We start from the raw sequence: 18,382 nt of genomic DNA, 5'->3' as shown, positions 1-18,382 counted from the left end.
AATTATTTCCAAATTCATTAAAACTTCTAATAGTGGCACTCAAAGAGTAAAAATGGTAAAGCTGGGTTGTAATTTTACATATTTCTGAATAGTATAAATGTATGGACAACATAGTGACTGAAGATCTATATAATTACTGTATATATTATATAGATCTATAAAGTTATATAATATTATATGCCATCATATATTCTTTTAAAACTTTTTACACAAAAATGTGCCATTGTCATGGTTGTTTTACTATTCCTCAGATGAAACATGCAGTAGTGGGCATGCATTGCACAATTGTATTATATCAAACAACTGTAGAGCCAGTCAATCTTGAGATTTCAGTTTTCATGTACACACTGATATGCAAATTAATAAAACATGACATAAAAAAGTCACAAAACATGACACACACAAACACACAGAAAACATTGTGATGAGACAAAGTACAGCACAAAACACCACAAAAAAAAAAAAATCACAGGACAACACAGAACAACAAATAAAATAAAAAACAAAACAAAACAAAAGAGACTTGCATGAAGTTAAGGTCAATTTTGGAGCAAGTAATACGGGGGGCAAGTGCCAAGTAGAGGTACCTTTACTTTGGTCTGGGGTAGTGCTGTCTGAGATTCTCTGCATCTGTGTCTCCACACAATCCTCCCAGTAGGTCCTTGACTCAAAGACATCATCGCCTACGGACGGGGGTCGAATTGCTTTCAAACTACTTTCTATCCCTAACTCAACAGATGCTCTGTCTCCTTTGGTTTCATTGCACTCTGTGTTCCTTGAAGGGTCTAATTCCTGAAAGATTTTGGCAGGAAGTTCAGGTTGACTGGATGCAGAATACTGTGGAGGAGCCTGTGTTGGTGAAACAGGCATCTGGGAGGATGAAGTCTTTGGTTTGGTGTAGTTGCTTTCAATATTAGTGTGATCATCCACAACAGACATGGACCATTCTGAGACACCAATATCTGCCTCAGATTTAGGCCTTTGATTCTGCTCAATGGAGTCCCCTTGTCTTAAAATTTGGTCAAAGCTGGCTGCTTTCACAGCAGTTTTTGGCTTAGATGTTGTGTCTTCAATTTCAGCAGCAATGCCTTTGAATGGAATGAATATTGAAGGTGATGTCTGGAATTGCTCTTGACTAACACTATGAGCTGAGGCACTAGGGGAAATCGTTGATACTTGGGTGGATATGGGCATTTCAACAACAGAATGCTGTTCATCTTCTACTGAGGAGTCTGAGGATTCCAGGTCTTGCTCAGAATAAACTGTTCGTGTTACTGTATAAGTGGCAGTGTCAACATTCGGTATCAGTGTGTCTTCATGGATTCCATTATCCTCTGTGGGGCTCTTTGGTTCACACTGTATAGGGAATTCAATCGGTTCTGGATGTTCTGGATTAACAATCTTGGTTTCAGTTTTACTAAAGCCATCAGACTTTGCATCAGGTTCATCAGTATACCTATCTTGATGAACTAAACCATCTGCAGTCATCTCAAATGAAGCTACTGCAACAGACTCACTAGCATTGTAACTGACTTCAACTTCTTCACTTGGATCTTCATTTATCGGGAAAAAGACTAATCTTTCTTCCTCTTCCTCAATTGTCCTTTTTGTCATGTCAATGGCTCCACCTCTGGTCATCTCAAATAGCTTTCCCTCTTGGAAGAGGAAAGGATTTGGTGTCCCCTCTTCAGTAGGGGTGCGTCCTGGAGTTGTGTCAGGTGTCGTTCCATGGGATCGTCTGTCTGTACACAAAGCCAGTATTTTCTGCTCCTCGGCCTCAATTTGTGCATCAAATGCCTCGTCATCTTCCACTTCAGCACTCCAGGGAACCAAGTCTCTTGGAATAGATGCTGAAATTTCTCCTGGCTTTCCTTCATTGTCCTCTTCATAAATACAAAAATCTGTCTGGGATTTATTCTGCACTTCCTTTGCTGCAGTAATAGTACCTACAATATCAATAGGAGAAACTAGTTCTAGCACTTTTTCAGAAGTTGGGCTCTCACCAGGAGACTTAGAATCAACATCACCATCCATCTCAATGCCTGTTTTGCTCTCTGCTGATGTAATAATGAGATCCTCCTCAGGTGTAGTTTCACCGATCACTATACTATGGTACTCTGAAGGGAACTGTTCATAGTCTTCCTCCTTGTTTACATGTGTTTGCAAAGATGGTATGTCTGTGCATGTCTGTAAATCCACAGTCTTCAAGTGGGTATAGTCCTGCTCACCTTTGTCCATGGTTTCTAAAACCTCACTGGTTACTCCTGAGACCTTGAGAGGTGACTCATCCAACTCAGGCCTGTCATAATCATCATCAGACAATGAAGATTGTAAAGGTAATACTGGGCCAGATTCAGTCAGATTCTCCAAGTACTGCTCTTCTGATTCTTTTGTTGACATTGTGTTAAAGTCTAGTGGACTTTTATGTGGTGACAGCACTTCTTCTTTTAGTTGTTTAGAATCACAATCAAAATCAAATTTTACCTTTTTAACTTTTGCATCCTTTTCCATTTCATCAAATGTTTTGATCTTTGCAGCCATCTTAAACATCTCTTCTTCTGGAGTGAACTGCCTTTGTAAAGCGTCAAACTCCTCACTATCAAGTACTGCTTCTTTTTGCTCCATTGTCATGGAAAAGAACTGCATATCTGGGATCTCATGGGACCCTTGGGATGACTCACTTTCTTGTTCAGAAATGATTTCTTTTTCTACATTTTCCCTGTAATCAGAAACGAAAGCCTGACTTGTTGAGAAGACCCTTTCAATATAACTTAATTGTCCATATTCCTGCCCAGTGGGACTTCCCTCTAAAGAGTCTTGACATGGGGACTCCTTGTCTGGGCTTGGCTCGATAGAGTCTGGCGTTTTTTGAGATGACCTATCTTCTCTGATGGGAGTGGTCTCAAGCGAGTCTGTTCTACAGAGAGTTTTAGAGTCACTTATGGTTGCAGGCTGCAGAGAATCCAAACTAGAAGGTCTATCTAGTGCATCTTGGCTGTGAATGCAATGTTGAGGTATCTTAGACTCAGTGATTACATTAAATTCTGTTGGCTTCATAGTTTCTCTACAAGATGAATCACTTTTCATATCATGTGCAGATGTTTCACTGTCCCATCTCATAATGTTAATTGTGTCTTGAATTATTGCCTTTGAATTAGCAGAGGATGGTGACTCAGTTTTGGTGGATGGAGAAAGTGAGTCCATTTCAAAGTCATCATTGGATGACGAATCAATTTTGGTGAATAGGGAAGGTGATTCAATCTTAGAATTATAAGATGATGGTGATTCAGTCTTGCTTTTTATGGCGGTTACTGAACATAATTGGGCACTCTCGTCACTCTCTGCTCTTTCATGTGATGTCACCAAAATTGACTGGTAAGGTGTCTCCTTAGCCTCTTGACATCTGACTTCTGTTTCCTCAGTAGTTGTACTGGAAGACAAAACAAGGATTTCAGGACTACTTTGAGGGGTTTCAGCAAGTCCCTCATGCTTCTCACTGTCACCTGTGCTGGAGCGAGGAGTCCTAGTCCCTATACTATTGCCAGGAGAGTCTACCAAGGCCTCATGTTTGTCACTATCAGGACTTTCTTCAGACGCTCTATGTATTTCACTTTTAAGTAAAGGCTCACCTTGCACCATTGCAGTAGCAAATTCAGTGATTATATTTGATTTACTTGGATCCACAGCTACCTGGTGTATCTGCTCCTCATTGTCTAAAGAAAGGCCATCAATGCTCATTAAATAGCGTTTACTTGCTTCAGCTGATCTCCGCCTAAAGAGTAGATATTCAGGGCTATCCTCAAGTTCTGCCTTAATATCTGCACTGAAGTCCTCTGATGGTTTCCTGTCTGGGCTGATCTGAGCTTCCAGAGAAAATTTCCTGTTCTGGCAGATGTTATTTTCATAAAACATTTTCTCGGGTAGCAGCCCTGGGTCTTCATTTCCTAATAGCTCAGAAATTTGTTTTTCCTCAGTCTCAAATTTGCCTTGTTCCTGAGATGGTTTTCCATTTTGGTCAATTGTTATAAGCTTAGAGATCTGGTCTTCTGGAGAGCTTTCCTCTTCAAAGTTAAAGATAATGTTGGAAGATACAGCTGGATCACCTTCTTTATTTTGTGTGGACAAAGTACTGTTTAAGGTTGTCAATGGTTTTTCATGTAGTGTTTCACCATCATCGATCATTGGTTTATGTTGAATTGTGTTTGGGTCAAAACATGATTCTTGAATGATCTTGTTTTCTACAACATTTTTTTCTTGTAAATGCTGGGTTGATACTGTCATTTGGTTATCATATGTTGGAGGATCCGGCAAAATATCAGAACTTGCCGCTTCAGAGGTTACAGTCGTAATTTCTCTTTCTTGTAAATCTTGGGTTGTTACTGTCAATTGGCTGTCAAGTGTCGGAGGAATCTGCGTTACAATAGGACTTGCCGCTTCAGAGGTCACAGTCATAATTGCACTTTCTTGTAAATGTTGAGTTGTTACTGTCATTTGGTTATCATATGTTGGGAGAACCGGCATCACATCAGAAGCTGCAGCTTCAGAGGTTACAGTCGTAATTTCTCTTTCTTGTAAATCTTGGGTTGTTACTGTCAATTGGCTGTCAAGTGTCAAAGGAATCTGCGTTACAATAGGACTTGCCGCTTCAGAGGTCACAGTCATAATTGCACTTTCTTGTAAATGTTGAGTTGTTACTGTCATTTGGTCATCATATGTTGGGAGAACCTGAATCACATCAGAAGTTGCCGCTTCAGAGGTTACAGTCGTAATTTCTCTTTCTTGTAAATCTTGGGTTGTTACTGTCAATTGGCTGTCAAGTGTCAGAGGAATCTGCGTTACAATAGGACTTGCCGCTTCAGAGGTCACAGTCGTAATTGCACTTTCTTGTAAATGTTGAGTTGTTACTGTCATTTGGTTATCATATGTTGGGAGAACCTGCATCACATCAGAAGATGCTGCTTCAGAGGTCACAGTTGTAATTGATCTTTCTTGTAAATCTTGGGTCGTTACTGTCAATTGGCTGTCAAGTGTCGGAGGAATCTGCATTACAATAGGACTTGCTGCTTCAGAGGTCACAGTCGTAATTGCACTTTCTTGTAAATGTTGACTTGTTACTGTCATTTGGTTATCATATGTTGGGAGAATCTGCATCACATCAGAAGTTGCCGCTTCAGAGGTTACAGTCGTAATTTCTCTTTCTTGTAAATCTTGGGTGGTTACTGTCAATTGGCTGTCAAGTGTCGGAGGAATCTGCGTTACAATAGGACTTGCCGCTTCAAAGGTCACAGTCGTAATTGCACTTTCTTGTAAATGTTGAGTTGTTACTGTCATTTGGTTGTCATATGTTGGGAGAACCTGCATCACATCAGAAGATGCTGCTTCAGAGGTCACAGTTGTAATTGCTCTTTCTTGTAAATCTTGGGTCGTTACTGTCAATTGGCTGTCACATGTCGGAGGAATCTGCATTACAATAGGACTTGCTGCTTCAGAGGTCACAGTCGTAATTGCACTTTCTTGTAAATGTTGACTTGTTACTGTCATTTGGTTATCATATGTTGGGAGAACCTGCATCACATCAGAAGTTGCCGCTTCAGAGGTTACAGTCGTAATTTCTCTTTCTTGTAAATCTTGGGTTGTTCCTGTCAATTGGCTGTCAAGTGTCGGAGGAATCTGCGTTACAATAGGACTTGCCGCTTCGAAGGTCACAGTCGTAATTGCACTTTCTTGTAAATGTTGAGTTGTTACTGTCATTTGGTTGTCATATGTTGGGAGAACCTGCATCACATCAGAAGACGCTGCTTCAGAGGTCACAGTTGTAATTGCTCTTTCTTGTAAATCTTGGGTCGTTACTGTCAATTGGCTGTCACATGTCGGAGGAATCTGCATTACAATAGGACTTGCCGCTTCAGAGGTCACAGTCGTAATTGCACTTTCTTGTGAATGTTGACTTGTTACTGTCATTTGGTTATCATATGTTGGGAGAACCTGAATCACATCAGAAGTTGCCGCTTCAGAGGTTACAGTCGTAATTTCTCTTTCTTGTAAATCTTGGGTTGTTCCTGTCAATTGGCTGTCAAGTGTCGGAGGAATCTGCGTTACAATAGGACTTGCCGCTTCAGAGGTCACAGTTGTAATTGCTCTTTCTTGTGAATGTTGACTTGTTACTGTCATTTGGTTATCATATGTTGGGAGAACCTGAATCACATCAGAAGTTGCCGCTTCAGAGGTTACAGTCGTAATTTCTCTTTCTTGTAAATCTTGGGTTGTTCCTGTCAATTGGCTGTCAAGTGTCGGAGGAATCTGCGTTACAATAGGACTTGCCGCTTCAGAGGTCACAGTTGTAATTGCTCTTTCTTGTAAATGTTGGGTTGTTACTGTCAATTGGCTGTCACATGTCGGAGGAATCTGTGTTACAATAGGACTTGCCGCTTCAGAGGTCACAGTCGTAATTGCACTTTCTTGTACATGTTGAGTTGTTACTGTCATTTGGTTATCATATGTTGGGACAACCTGCATGACATCAGAAGTTGCTGTCTCAGAGGTTACAGCTGTAATTGCTTTATGTTCAAAAAGTCCAGACTTGCTTTTTGATGGATCTTGGCCAGTCTGAAATGCCTTCATCAGCTCTCTTACAGACATGGTTTCCTCCAGTCTTTCTGTCTGTGACTTTGGAGATCTGGGGGATTTTGGAGGAAGCTTGGTTGATTTTTCTGTCTCTGTGACATATGACTTACTCTGGGAAATATTCACTTTTTGGGATTTCCACTTTGGACTGTCCACCTCCTTTTCTTCTTCAACCTTCATCTGCAGTGCCTTAACCCTGTCTTTAATGGATCCAATTGGAGTTTCTACAACTCTAGGAGACACAGGAACAGATCCAAAGTCAGGTTCAGATCCACCAATAACTGCATCTTCTTCAAGAGACTCCTCAGACTGACTCCTACTCATTCGTTCCAGGTCATCTTCAGAACTGCCACTTGCAAACTCCCTCTCTTTACGCTTTTTCCTTGCTGGCTTTTTGATTTCTGCTGGACGGTGTTTACCACGGGCAACAAATACCTCTTTAAAGCTTTCTTGAACAATATCTACATCTTGTGAATGACTAAATGGTACAGGTTCCTGCAGGCACTGTTCTAAGTCACTGCTGAGATACGAAACCATACCTGACATATCCTTCTTAGGAGAAGAACTTGATTTAGTGTCTCTTGTGATTCGAACTTCCTGAATGAGTGTCTCTTGGACTTCAGTGATGTTTTTGCTTTTGGATTCCTCAACATCTGTCTCACTGAGAAGTACCCACTCCTCATCATCAATGGTTACAGATATCCCAATATCACCTTCTCTCTTTGTTTCATCCATTGTTTCCACACGGAGGATCTCTTCTACCTTTTCTAAGTCCTCTTTCACTTTTTCAACTATTTCAAATGGCTCATCCTCTTCGTCATCCTCAGTCTTGTCTGATCGCTCTCTGGCATCCAAGGAGCATGATTTTTCAGAGGTCAGAAGGACTGACACTTTAATCAGGTCCTTCTTCATATCGGACACCTCTGAAAGCAGATCTGGACTTGCGAGTGTGGCAGGATCATGCATGATTTGCATTATGGAAAGCTCTGTTGACTCAGATCCATCATAATCTTCCATTTTAACAGCACAAAGAGTTGTTTAAAAGAACAGAGGGGGAAATGAAGAGGACAAAAGACATTGGAAAACTAGTCAGGGCAGGAGCAATACAAACTGTCTTCAGTTTAGATGATGAGGAAACTACTTGACATAATGACGAACATTGCTAAATTTATCTAGATTTGGATCCAAAGGATTTAGGAAGGCATGGGAGCAATTAAGCAAAGCAAAAAAGAATTACAGAGTGAGGGGAGGAAATGGGCAGGAAATAACTTGCTTAAACACATTATATTGATTCAAGTATCCACTCATACACTTACACAAGAGGAAAAGTATAAAGAAAAACAAAGATAAAGTATAATACAGAAACCTGTGCACAAAGAACAAATGGGGAAAGTAATCATAACACAGAGTGGAGCTGTACCAATGAGGCATCTCAAGATTGTTCTCGACATGAAGAACTCATGTCAACACAAACACAGATAGCATGTTCGAAACATGTTCAAAGCCCTTAAAAACAGCACTGAGATACAATCAGAGGCTTTTCCCATAAAACACTTCGAATTATCAAATGCTATGGCTTTGAGTAAATCATGGAGTTGTTTAACATATGGGAATTTGTTAAAAGACTGAGGTAAATGATAAGGAAAATTTAGGAAAGCAAAACAAACAAAAATAAAAGTGAATCAAATCAAATAATGTGAGTGACAGGGATAAAAAAAAAAAAAAAAAAAATCACAACTTATGCATATTTTCAAAAAGATTATCCACGCAAACAGGCTGAGCAGACACACTCACACACATACATATACAATAATACAATATGTGTAAGTCAAGTTATTTCCATGCAAAGGAAATGATCCATGCAAAGGTGACTTTTGGCAAGCAAATTATGTGGTTTCATTACAGGCAAAATAATATGTGCCTGGACAATGTGATTTTCTTTTCGGGGAGAATGGTTTGTTTTCCAGTATCTCTTTTGGCATGTAACACATTTTATTTTAAACTCATTAAACATTTTAGAAACCAACATGCCAGAAGTAAGATACCATTGTGAGAGAATATAATTCAATGTAATGTTTTATGAGAACAGCAGACCATAAAAATAAAAATGGAAGAAGGGATGTTTATCAGCCATAGCACAGCAATCAGGGATCCACAAATACAATTTCAGTTAAAATCATTTATAAATATGTTTTATGTAATATTTCAAACAATGTACCATTACATTAGTAACCTACAGTTACAAGAGTTATGGAGGTTAAAATAATGTGAGAAAACGCTGTACATACACTCCTGGGCATAAAGGAAAATATGGACCAAGTCAAAAATGGCAAAATATTTAGTGGTCTTTTAATGGTCTTAACCATTTTAATCACAAATCACTGGTCAGGAAGTTAGCAAGAATTGCACAAATACTGTAGATAAAGTAACTTAGCACGGAATAGCTTTCCCCTTTTTTTTAACTTAAATGTTTAAGGGGTGTGGGTAAACTTGCAGGCAGCTTTTTACAAGAAAAGTCAGTGTTGTTCCACTCAATGTTAATGGCATCAAACAGTTCATGAGTAGTTGAAAAATATCTCTCATTTCATTTAAGTTTAATGTGAGACCAAATATTCAATATAGGCTTCAAATCTGGACTCTGACCAGGCCTTGGTTGTCTTTGCAATTTGGGAAGGAGCATTGTCTTGTTGAAAAATAACATCTGATTATTCCTCTTTAGATAACAACTTTTCATTTGTGGGAAGCAAGCCATTCTGCAATATTCTCCTGTACTCCAAAGCATTAAATTACTTTTCACGGTGAAGTAGCTCAATACCAGCAGCTAAAAAAGGCTCCCCAGACACTTTTCTTCCATGCCTCACTGTGGTAGAGATTCATTTATTATTATATTTCTCAGCAGATTTTCAGAGACAGCACTCTGGATCATCACCACACAACTTGTGTTTCATTGTGATTCTACACTTCACAAAACTCTGCTGAACCACTCTGAATCAAACTTACCATTTTCTGACAAAAATATGGAAAAATCTTTGATGTTTTTCTGAGACAGCAATGGCTTTTTAAGGAGTGCATTTGCGTAAATTTTGCTAATTTACTGGCCAATAATTTGTGGTTATGGGCAATTAAAAGCTTAGTGTTTAGCCATTTTGGGCTTGGCCCCTTTTTTTCCCCAGGAGTACATAATTTTCATTTTAATTAAACTAATGACTTAAATATTGCTTACATTTCTCATGTGTCTTCTCACTCTATAAAGAAATTAGATTGAAACAGAGAAAGTTAATAGCATTGAAAACATAAACAATTCCTTATCTTTTCTTTTTGCAAAGAAAACATTAAAAATAAATTGTTTTTAAATGTTAAAATAGGCATTTACCTCCTCATCTGCATCTTGGTCAGAATCAGAATCCTTAAAAAGTAAGAGTAAAAATCAAATGTTATATTAAATTTGGCTAAACTAAATATAATTTGAATAAAAGATATTGGCTTTTTTGTGTCTGTATGCATATGTATATTTAAATTAATATGATAGTTGAGTGTGTTTGAACTTACCTTTGAGTAGACAGGTAAGCAGATGTTCAGGTTGCATATTGCATTGTGGTTTAGACTGCGATATGTTCTTGGCTCTTTTGTAAAAGACAGTCTGCCACATGGTTCTTGAGTGCTGTCACGAATCTGTTGAAACAACCAGTCTGTGACTTTGCTGACCACCAAGTGACATTTGCACAATACTGTGGAATCATATTTAAACTACTAAGGGGCAATGTGGAGTGCTGTAACACATTTGTTTAAAGATTTTGCCTTTTTGTGCTATGTGTCTCAAATTTTTAAATAATATCCCCATAGTTATCTACTATAAATAGTCCTTTAAATAACAAAGTGCTTACTTTGATAAATAGAGAAAGACGGTTTTCCTTAAAGGCATAGAAACTGAACACATGGTGTTGTCCACTTTTGGTCAGCGGGACCAGATTTCCAAAGCAGTCAGCAAAGATTGGCTTTCCCTCTAGTACCTGTAGAGATAAATATACCACCATTTAGATGAGGTTCTTCTCAATGGCACTTTTTGTTGTGAAAAGACTAGGTAAACCACACTTACCTCAACATCTCGACTACGAGCCACCTCTGTGAAGTTCTCCTGCTGCTCCAGTGTTTTGTCCATCTTATCATCTGTCATACAGAAGCAGCGGAGTCGTGCTTCGATGGGGTCTAAAGTCTTGGCGAAGATGACAAACTTGGCCATATACGGAACACAGATGATCTCACGATACAGCTGACTGGAGAAGTTCACAGACTCCTGGATCTGACGGCAATCTATGAGCCAGAACCTGGGAGAAAAAAAACTTTTATTTAACGATTTGTCAAATGAAACCTGTCAACAAACAGTTGTCACTGCAACAGAACTCACCTTGCTGATACATTGGTGGTAAATGAAACACACTGGTTGATGAATGTCAGAGGTGTGGATCCAGTAATGTCCTCCCACTGTGCTGGAGTTGTCCCTCCTGGAAAAAGAAAATTATTAGAACTATTTACACCTTCTTGTAAAGGTGTTGTGATTTTTTTTTCTTGGATGAATCAGAATCAGAAATAGCATAAGGAATTTGTCTTGGTGACAAGAGCTTCCAGTGCAGAAAAAGTACAGACATAGTGCAGACATACATAGAAATTAAGTTAATAAAATGAAATATAACACCAATAATAAAGAGAATATATATAATACAATACAATAATAAAAATATAGAGAAAAAAATATACCAATAAATATACCAATAGACAGAATTATGAATGTACAGATATGCTATTTACAGATGTACAATCCTGCAATGTGTTATGAATTGTTCAGGTGGAATATAGTCTGAGAGAAAAAGCTGTTCTGGTGCTCAGTGCCCAGTTCAAAGAAAAAGTGGGCTGGGTGTGAGGGTGATGGACAAAACTGGATAAACCGGGAAAAACTCCTACTCTTTATTCTCACATACCAGTAATGCTACATAGCAGTCGGAGAGTGGGTGTACTGTTGGTCCCGTCACTGGTTGGGCTTTTAGGGACAGGAATAGTCATGGTGATGGGCTTGTGAAACTTGCGTCTTCTGGGTTCCAACGTAACAATTGGGCTGAATGTAGCCTTATTACCCAGGATCTTCCTCACCATATCCTCACTGATGGGCTGGGCCTAATGAAGGATGAGATTGAGATGTGAAATTCAGGATGGACATCTCACTTTATTTTTCAGTTCCCTTCATCATTCTCCCTGCCTCTAAACAATGTAGGAGTAATACTGTATATTGCTAAGTAAATATTTCAGAGAAGAGCGTAACTAGAAAAAAAAAGAAATTATTTATTTTTTCATAAAATAACACATTTTAATATTTCTTGATATGTTCAATATAATGCATTAGTATTACTTTTGCAGTGTATTTATACCTTTTTTTTTTCTTTTTTTACCTTTACTTAAAAAGAAAATTGCTGCTGCATACAGCTCAATATCAGTTGAATCAGTTTTAATGGCACAAAGAAGCTTGTTTGTTCTATCGATCTAGAGTAATCAATAATCATGATAATTGTACAGTGTTGCCCTCAATATAATTTGCGTGAAAATGGTCTAACACATTTCAAAAGCAAACTAAGAAACCTCTTATTTATACATTATAAGGTCAATGATCAAGACTGCATGGCACACCTGTAGTCCCACGCGTATCCGTTTAGTCAGTGCTCCCTCTGGGAACACAGCCTGGACTTGTGGAACAAGTGTGCTGCTTAGCACCCCGCCCTCTGGACCAATCAGGTGACTGTCCTGCTTAATGCGGGACACCACAGCAAAGTACTGTGGGAAATCCCGAGTGATGATGCGGCATATTCGCCTTTTCTCCAGCTCCTCAGGACTGTCCAGTTCTGGTGTAAAAATCACAATTATATCTCATAATCAAGATTTGCAATTTGTCCAATATAAAATTAGTCGACAAGGGAGATTATGAGCATGATTTAAAGCATGCATTAAATTACACCACTTAGGGTTTATACAAGTAAGTGTATTTAAATGGTGAATAATTATGTTTGTGTGATAATATCTCACAAAGAATACACTTCCAATCTAATCCAATCCAATCCAAACCAGTAGTTCTTCTAAAGGACCAAAGTCTGCATCACCAATTGTGTTGTATTTTATGTTAAAGTTGCCACACTTCCGTACTAAATCACCTTTTCAACTAAAGACGTTAACTGTCACAACTATTCTACCGTTCAAATGTTTCGGTATTTAGGTAAGTTTAGTCAGTAAGATTTTTTTAAAGATAAATTAATACTTTTTTAAATAAATTATTCAAAGAAGATGCATTAAACTGATCAAATGTGACATTAAAGGCATTTATAATGTTACAAACATTTCTGTTTCAAATAAATTTTGTTCTTTTGAAATTTATATTCATCAAAAAATCCTGAAAAAAAAGAAAATAATGTATCATGGTTTTGTCAAAAATATTAAGCAACACAACTGTTTTCAACATCGAAATGTTTCTTGAGCATTAAATCAGCATATTAGAATGATTTCTGAAGGATCATGTGACACTTAATACTGGAGTAATGATGCTGAAAATTCAGCTTTGTCATCACAGGAATAAATTATGTTTTAAAATATATTCAAATAGAAAACAGTTCATTTCAATTTTATTTTACAATACTACAGTTTTTACTGTATTTTTTGATCAAATGCACCCTTGGTGAGCATAAGAGACATCAAAAACATTAACAAATATACTTATTTTTCTGTGGCACACCACTGGCCGAGTTTGATTTGAGTTTAACAGCAAATTCAAGGTGTGTTATGTTAATCAAACAAGTGTCTCTGTGCATTCAGGACACACACACTCACCTTCATCCATGCCATTGAGTATCTGATTCAGCTCCTCTTCTGTATGCTCACAGTGATGTTCTCTCCAGCTCTCTCCTGTCTCACTGCGCAGAATCACTAACTCCCTCTCTGTCCCACGCAATGCAGCAAAGTGGGGGATCTCCACTATTACAGGCCTGCAAAATAAGCAGTGTTATTTCAGATGAATTAATGTATGGCTTTAGACTGCTCAAAGTGAGGGTTGTTGTTCAGAAACAGATATTGCATCTGTGGAGGACGACATAAAAACAGGAAAATGCAGCATGCAGCAAGGTAGAAAAAGAGAGTAAACAAAACAATGAATAATGCAATATACAGCATACACACAGCACATGACAAATACAATTAGAATTACAATAAATATCAAATTTAAAATCAAATGATATCCAAAATGTAACAAGGGAGGAAAAGGTAAATTCATGGAACACCTCTATTTCGGAATGATAAAAACTAACTCACAAAATTATAAAAAAGGACAAAATAAAGAAAATATGACATCTTGGAGATGAAGGTGTATTTAAAAGAATTAGGGGGAAATGTGACCGGTATCCACAGGATATTTGGCATTAGGGTCTCTCCTACCCGAGGAATTTGGTGCCGGGTGGACCCAGCTGCAGAATTCTGCTGACAAGACTTTCACCCTCATTAAGAGGAGGAGGGGCTGTTGGGAGGTGGAGTTTACTGTTCCGATCGCAGCCATTAAAAAAAGATGTAAAAACAACAAGGCACACTGTGAACCTGATTTACTGAACTTGGACTTAGTGAGAGAGGAACATTGTTGTCATTCCTCCAAACTAAGAGATGACAAGTGTCCTAACCAGGTGAGACGAACCCTAAAAGCTAGACATTAAAACCATGAGTTTTTGTCATAACCAGCTGCGACATTTTGTCTTGAAGACTTTTATATTGAACTGAACTGAAACAAGGAAACAAGGACGCTATTTTTACTTTAAACATCATCTTACAAGACGCAACTGACAAATGCATTGATTAGCGCTGTAATGGGAATGCCTTAAATGTTAAAAGGACAAAGACAAAGATATCGCTTTCCTCAGCAGACATTCAAACTGATTTTGTGATTATGATTGACCTGAAGAATATCAGCTAGATGCAGGTAATGCACTCCCTTAGTTGATCTCTCTCAGTTGATCTCTCTCTCATAATACTCTACTTTCAATAAAGCAACTCAAAGTTCCTTCGTTACAGCCATATATATACTATATATATATAACACTATATAAAACAAAATTACTAAAACTTAAACTAAAATAAACTGAAAATATAAAAACTAAAATCTAATTCAAAATATGAATAAATATTATAATGATATAAATATTACTGAAATAATACTGATGCCTAGTAGCCCCATTCGCTGAATCTCATTGGTTCAAAATTTACAAAATAAACATAAAATATTGTCTTATTGGCTGAAATTATATCATACTGCACAGCTGATTCAGTGTAGACAAACAAATTGATTGTCGCTGGAAACTAACATCACTCCTGGTTAGGACACGTTGAACATGTTGACATATTGTTCTGCTTTGTCAGTCAAGACAAGACAAAATAGAGAACATATAACTGCACCATACATACACAAAAGTAGACGAAAATGTTCATGGTGATACAGCATAAATGTTCAACATTTGCAGCCCCTTACCCAAGAAACTGTGCTCCAGTGGGTCCAACTTCAATGATCTTGCCAGCGAGCCCTTCTCCCTCCACCATAGGGGGCATAGAGGCCAGTCTGTGCCTTTTCACCAGACGACATGTGACCCGTGTAGGGGCTGAGCACTTTCTAGGTGGCACAATAATGCGCAGGCCATTGTGCCGACAGCCACGCATGGCTCCACCACGAGCATCCACCATGAAACTGACCAGGAAGCTGTTTATATATATAACAACAGCAAGTGACAATGAAACATAAAACATAATGCTACTTAACTTCTTCATTAAAACTACCCAGAAATGAAATACTACAAAAGTGTGTAAATTCTTGTTTCTAAACTTATGGATGCCAACTAGGCCATGCATTAATACTTTTTTGTCTAATTTCCCAAACTTATTTTATAGGCTCTGAGGGCTTCCATATGTTTGTAAATAATCATTAATTTTGCAATTCTCTTTGGTGCCATTAAAAATTACACACTTGGCCAGAAATGTTCCCAGTTTACATTGTTTTCGGCTTCAGGATTAACTTCTGTTAAACCCAAAACACTCATTTTATTATTTGATTGCGTTGCCATTATGTGTTGTAAAATTAAAGACCACTTACACTACCATTCCAAAGTTTGGGGTCCGTAAAATTTATTATGCTCACCAATGCTGCATTTATTTGATCAAAAATACAGTAATACTGTGAAATTTTATTACAATTTAAAATAACTGTTTTCTATTTGAATAATATTTCAAAATGTAATTTATTTCTGTGATGCAAAGCTGAATTACTAGCAGCCATTACTCCAGTCTTCAGGGTCACATGATCCTTAAGAAATATGCTGATTTGGTGCCCAAAAAAACATTTCTTATTATGTTAAAAACAGTTGTGTTCCTTTTTTTTTTGTGGAAACTGTGACATGTCATTCATTTTTCTTTTGTAACATTATAAATGTCTTTAATGTCAAATGACTTTACTGATCAATTGAATGCATTCTTGCTGAATAAAAGTAAAAATCAAATAAAAAATCTTACTGACCACAAACTTTTAAGCAACGTTGTTTAATGTTATGTTTTGCTCATGAGGTTTCTGGAGAAAGTCTTTATTAGATGATAAAGAATGATAACCCTTGAACATGCTCAAGAGGCAATGGGGAAAACACTGTAGGAGTTGAGAAACACAATGTGTCCAGTTTCATACCACCCATGTGAGAAATATTGAATAATATTGAATATTATTCATGGGGTTCTCTATGAATACTGAGACATGACTCACTGTGTTCACAATCAAAACATGCTTATTAAAATGTTAATAGGCTTATTTAAATAGCTCAAAGCATTCAGCTGTTACAAATACATGCAATAATGTAATAAAAGTAGATGAAGAGAGGAAGAAAAAGGGCACAAGGAAGAGAAGTGAAGGATCACCTGCTGTTGTCATGGTCAAGGCATGGGGTAGATCGGCTAAAAGCAGAACAAAAGACACAATCACGAACAGCAGAGAGAGAGAGAAGCCGAGTGATTTAGGGAGATGATGTGAGTGTAATAAAGGGAAAGAGAGCAAGAAAGAAAGAAAGAAAGAAAGACAGCAAGAAAGAAAGAAAGAAAGAAAGAAAGAAAGACAGCAAGAAAGAAAGAAAGAAAGAAAGAAAGAAAGAAAGAGCATGAATAACAATCATTCATGGTTCATAAGAGTGGCATCTAATGCAATGCCTGCTTTGACTAAGGGTTTTGACGTGGCAGGCAAGTGTGTGTGTGTGTGTGTGTGTGTTTGAAACCTACTAACCCTGACTGCAGAAGAGTGCTGGTTAGCACCACATTATCCAAATGTTCAGCACCCCAGCTCAGTCGATACGAGTCCTTCTCATGCTCTCGAGAGAACGCTGACACCTGACAAACAACAAAATCAGGCTATAACATATCATGAAATAAAAACATAAAGACCATTTAGTATTATTTACTATTGTTAATATTCTATTACAGTATTTATTAACATTTTGAATTAGCATTTATTTTTATATTTTCTGTTTTCATTTTAATTAAATTTTTAGTGATTTTGTTTGTAATTTTTATTATTATTTTTTAAATATCTCTATTATAGCATTTTTATTGACATTTTGAATTAGGTTTTATTTTTATATTTTATATATTTTTTTATAAGTTTTAGTAAGTAATTTTTAGTACGTCAACTTAAATGTATCCATTTCGGTTAGTTGCCAAGGCACCATTTTTAATTCTAAGTTTTAATCTAATATTTATATTTTATTTTATTTAATATTTATTTCAATTACTAAAAGCTATTTTTAATAACATTGGCCCAAAAGTTGAATGAGACGTGCATACGAAGTGTGATAGTTCACCTTAGTAAGCTGGTGGCTGGAGATCATTTCTTCAATCAAGATTCCTTCACCCCTGTAAGCAAGATGACTGGGGGTCTCGTGGGACCTGTGGTAGGACAATGCAAGCGCGTGGGCAAAACAGCATTATGTGTGTCTCACCCAATGGTGTGAGTTTGGGGGCAGGGCTAACTGTAATAAGCTGTTTAGCAGGAATTAGCTTGTCTGTTGAATGTTAAAATATTGTTTTGTCTGTGTGTAAATGTGCCTGTGGGGTTTTTTTACCGGTCTAGGTTGTGGGTGTAGCTAATGCCGTCCAGGTAGTGTCCAGGTAGAGAGTCATCCCCAAGTTCTCTGAGGTCCTCTGCTCTCAGGTACTCCCCTCCATCACCTGTCATTGTGTCCTCACCTGCTCGTACACACATTTACAGTATGGATTGATTGATACTGTCAATTTGACAGACTAATGAACTGAGTATGGGTTGATCAAATGATTGACTTGATTAAATAATCGATTGACTAGTCTATAGAGCCCAAAATTGTGACTTTATTTCTATTTCTTTGGACATGCTATTCTCTCTCATACTCTGACCCAATATAGATGCAAATGAAACAGAATCCTTTTAAAATTCATACCAAATAACATTTATTATAAACCTTCAGGTTTGTGATGGTAAAGATTAAAACAAAAGAGAGAGAGAGAGAGACAGAAAGGACAAATAAAACCCATAAAAACTAAAATAAACAAAAATGAATTTGTTTATTTGAACTGAAAATGATCTATTTATCTTCATTTATATTTAACATATTAATTTGCTGATTTATTCTGTCATCTTTGATAGTATGCAGATGAGTTACGCTGCTAATATTAATAATACGATAAT

The 18,382-nt window shown here is 37.4% G+C and overlaps 1 protein-coding gene across 13 annotated transcripts in view; it reads right to left on the bottom strand.

Moving 5' to 3' along the window:
• Positions 1-18,382, bottom strand: part of ank2a (ankyrin 2a, neuronal) — a 79,669-nt gene that overhangs the window by 12,682 nt on the left and 48,605 nt on the right. For 2 of the 13 annotated variants that reach the window (XM_051889065.1, XM_051889082.1), the window contains 16 exons: positions 17,784-17,907; positions 17,523-17,607; positions 16,949-17,052; positions 16,591-16,626; positions 15,167-15,391; positions 14,089-14,187; positions 13,489-13,643; positions 12,301-12,512; positions 11,601-11,793; positions 11,030-11,126; positions 10,721-10,949; positions 10,509-10,634; positions 10,174-10,296; positions 9,998-10,030; positions 9,848-9,869; positions 588-7,634 (listed from right to left, as the gene is read on the bottom strand). In XM_051889065.1, coding sequence (XP_051745025.1) covers positions 588-7,634; positions 9,848-9,869; positions 9,998-10,030; positions 10,174-10,296; positions 10,509-10,634; positions 10,721-10,949; positions 11,030-11,126; positions 11,601-11,793; positions 12,301-12,512; positions 13,489-13,643; positions 14,089-14,187; positions 15,167-15,391; positions 16,591-16,626; positions 16,949-17,052; positions 17,523-17,607; positions 17,784-17,907 — 8,910 coding nt within the window. The remainder of the gene's footprint in view (positions 1-587; positions 7,635-9,847; positions 9,870-9,997; positions 10,031-10,173; positions 10,297-10,508; positions 10,635-10,720; positions 10,950-11,029; positions 11,127-11,600; positions 11,794-12,300; positions 12,513-13,488; positions 13,644-14,088; positions 14,188-15,166; positions 15,392-16,590; positions 16,627-16,948; positions 17,053-17,522; positions 17,608-17,783; positions 17,908-18,382) is intronic. The other 11 variants (XM_051889098.1, XM_051889118.1, XM_051889074.1 and 8 more) reach the window with 8 other exon arrangements.

Source organism: Ctenopharyngodon idella, chromosome 1 (assembly GCF_019924925.1).
Source record: "Ctenopharyngodon idella isolate HZGC_01 chromosome 1, HZGC01, whole genome shotgun sequence".
In the NCBI taxonomy this organism is placed as follows: Eukaryota; Metazoa; Chordata; class Actinopteri; order Cypriniformes; family Xenocyprididae; genus Ctenopharyngodon; species Ctenopharyngodon idella.
Note: the sequence above shows the minus strand (reverse complement) of the source record. Positions and strands in the feature narration are given on the sequence as shown.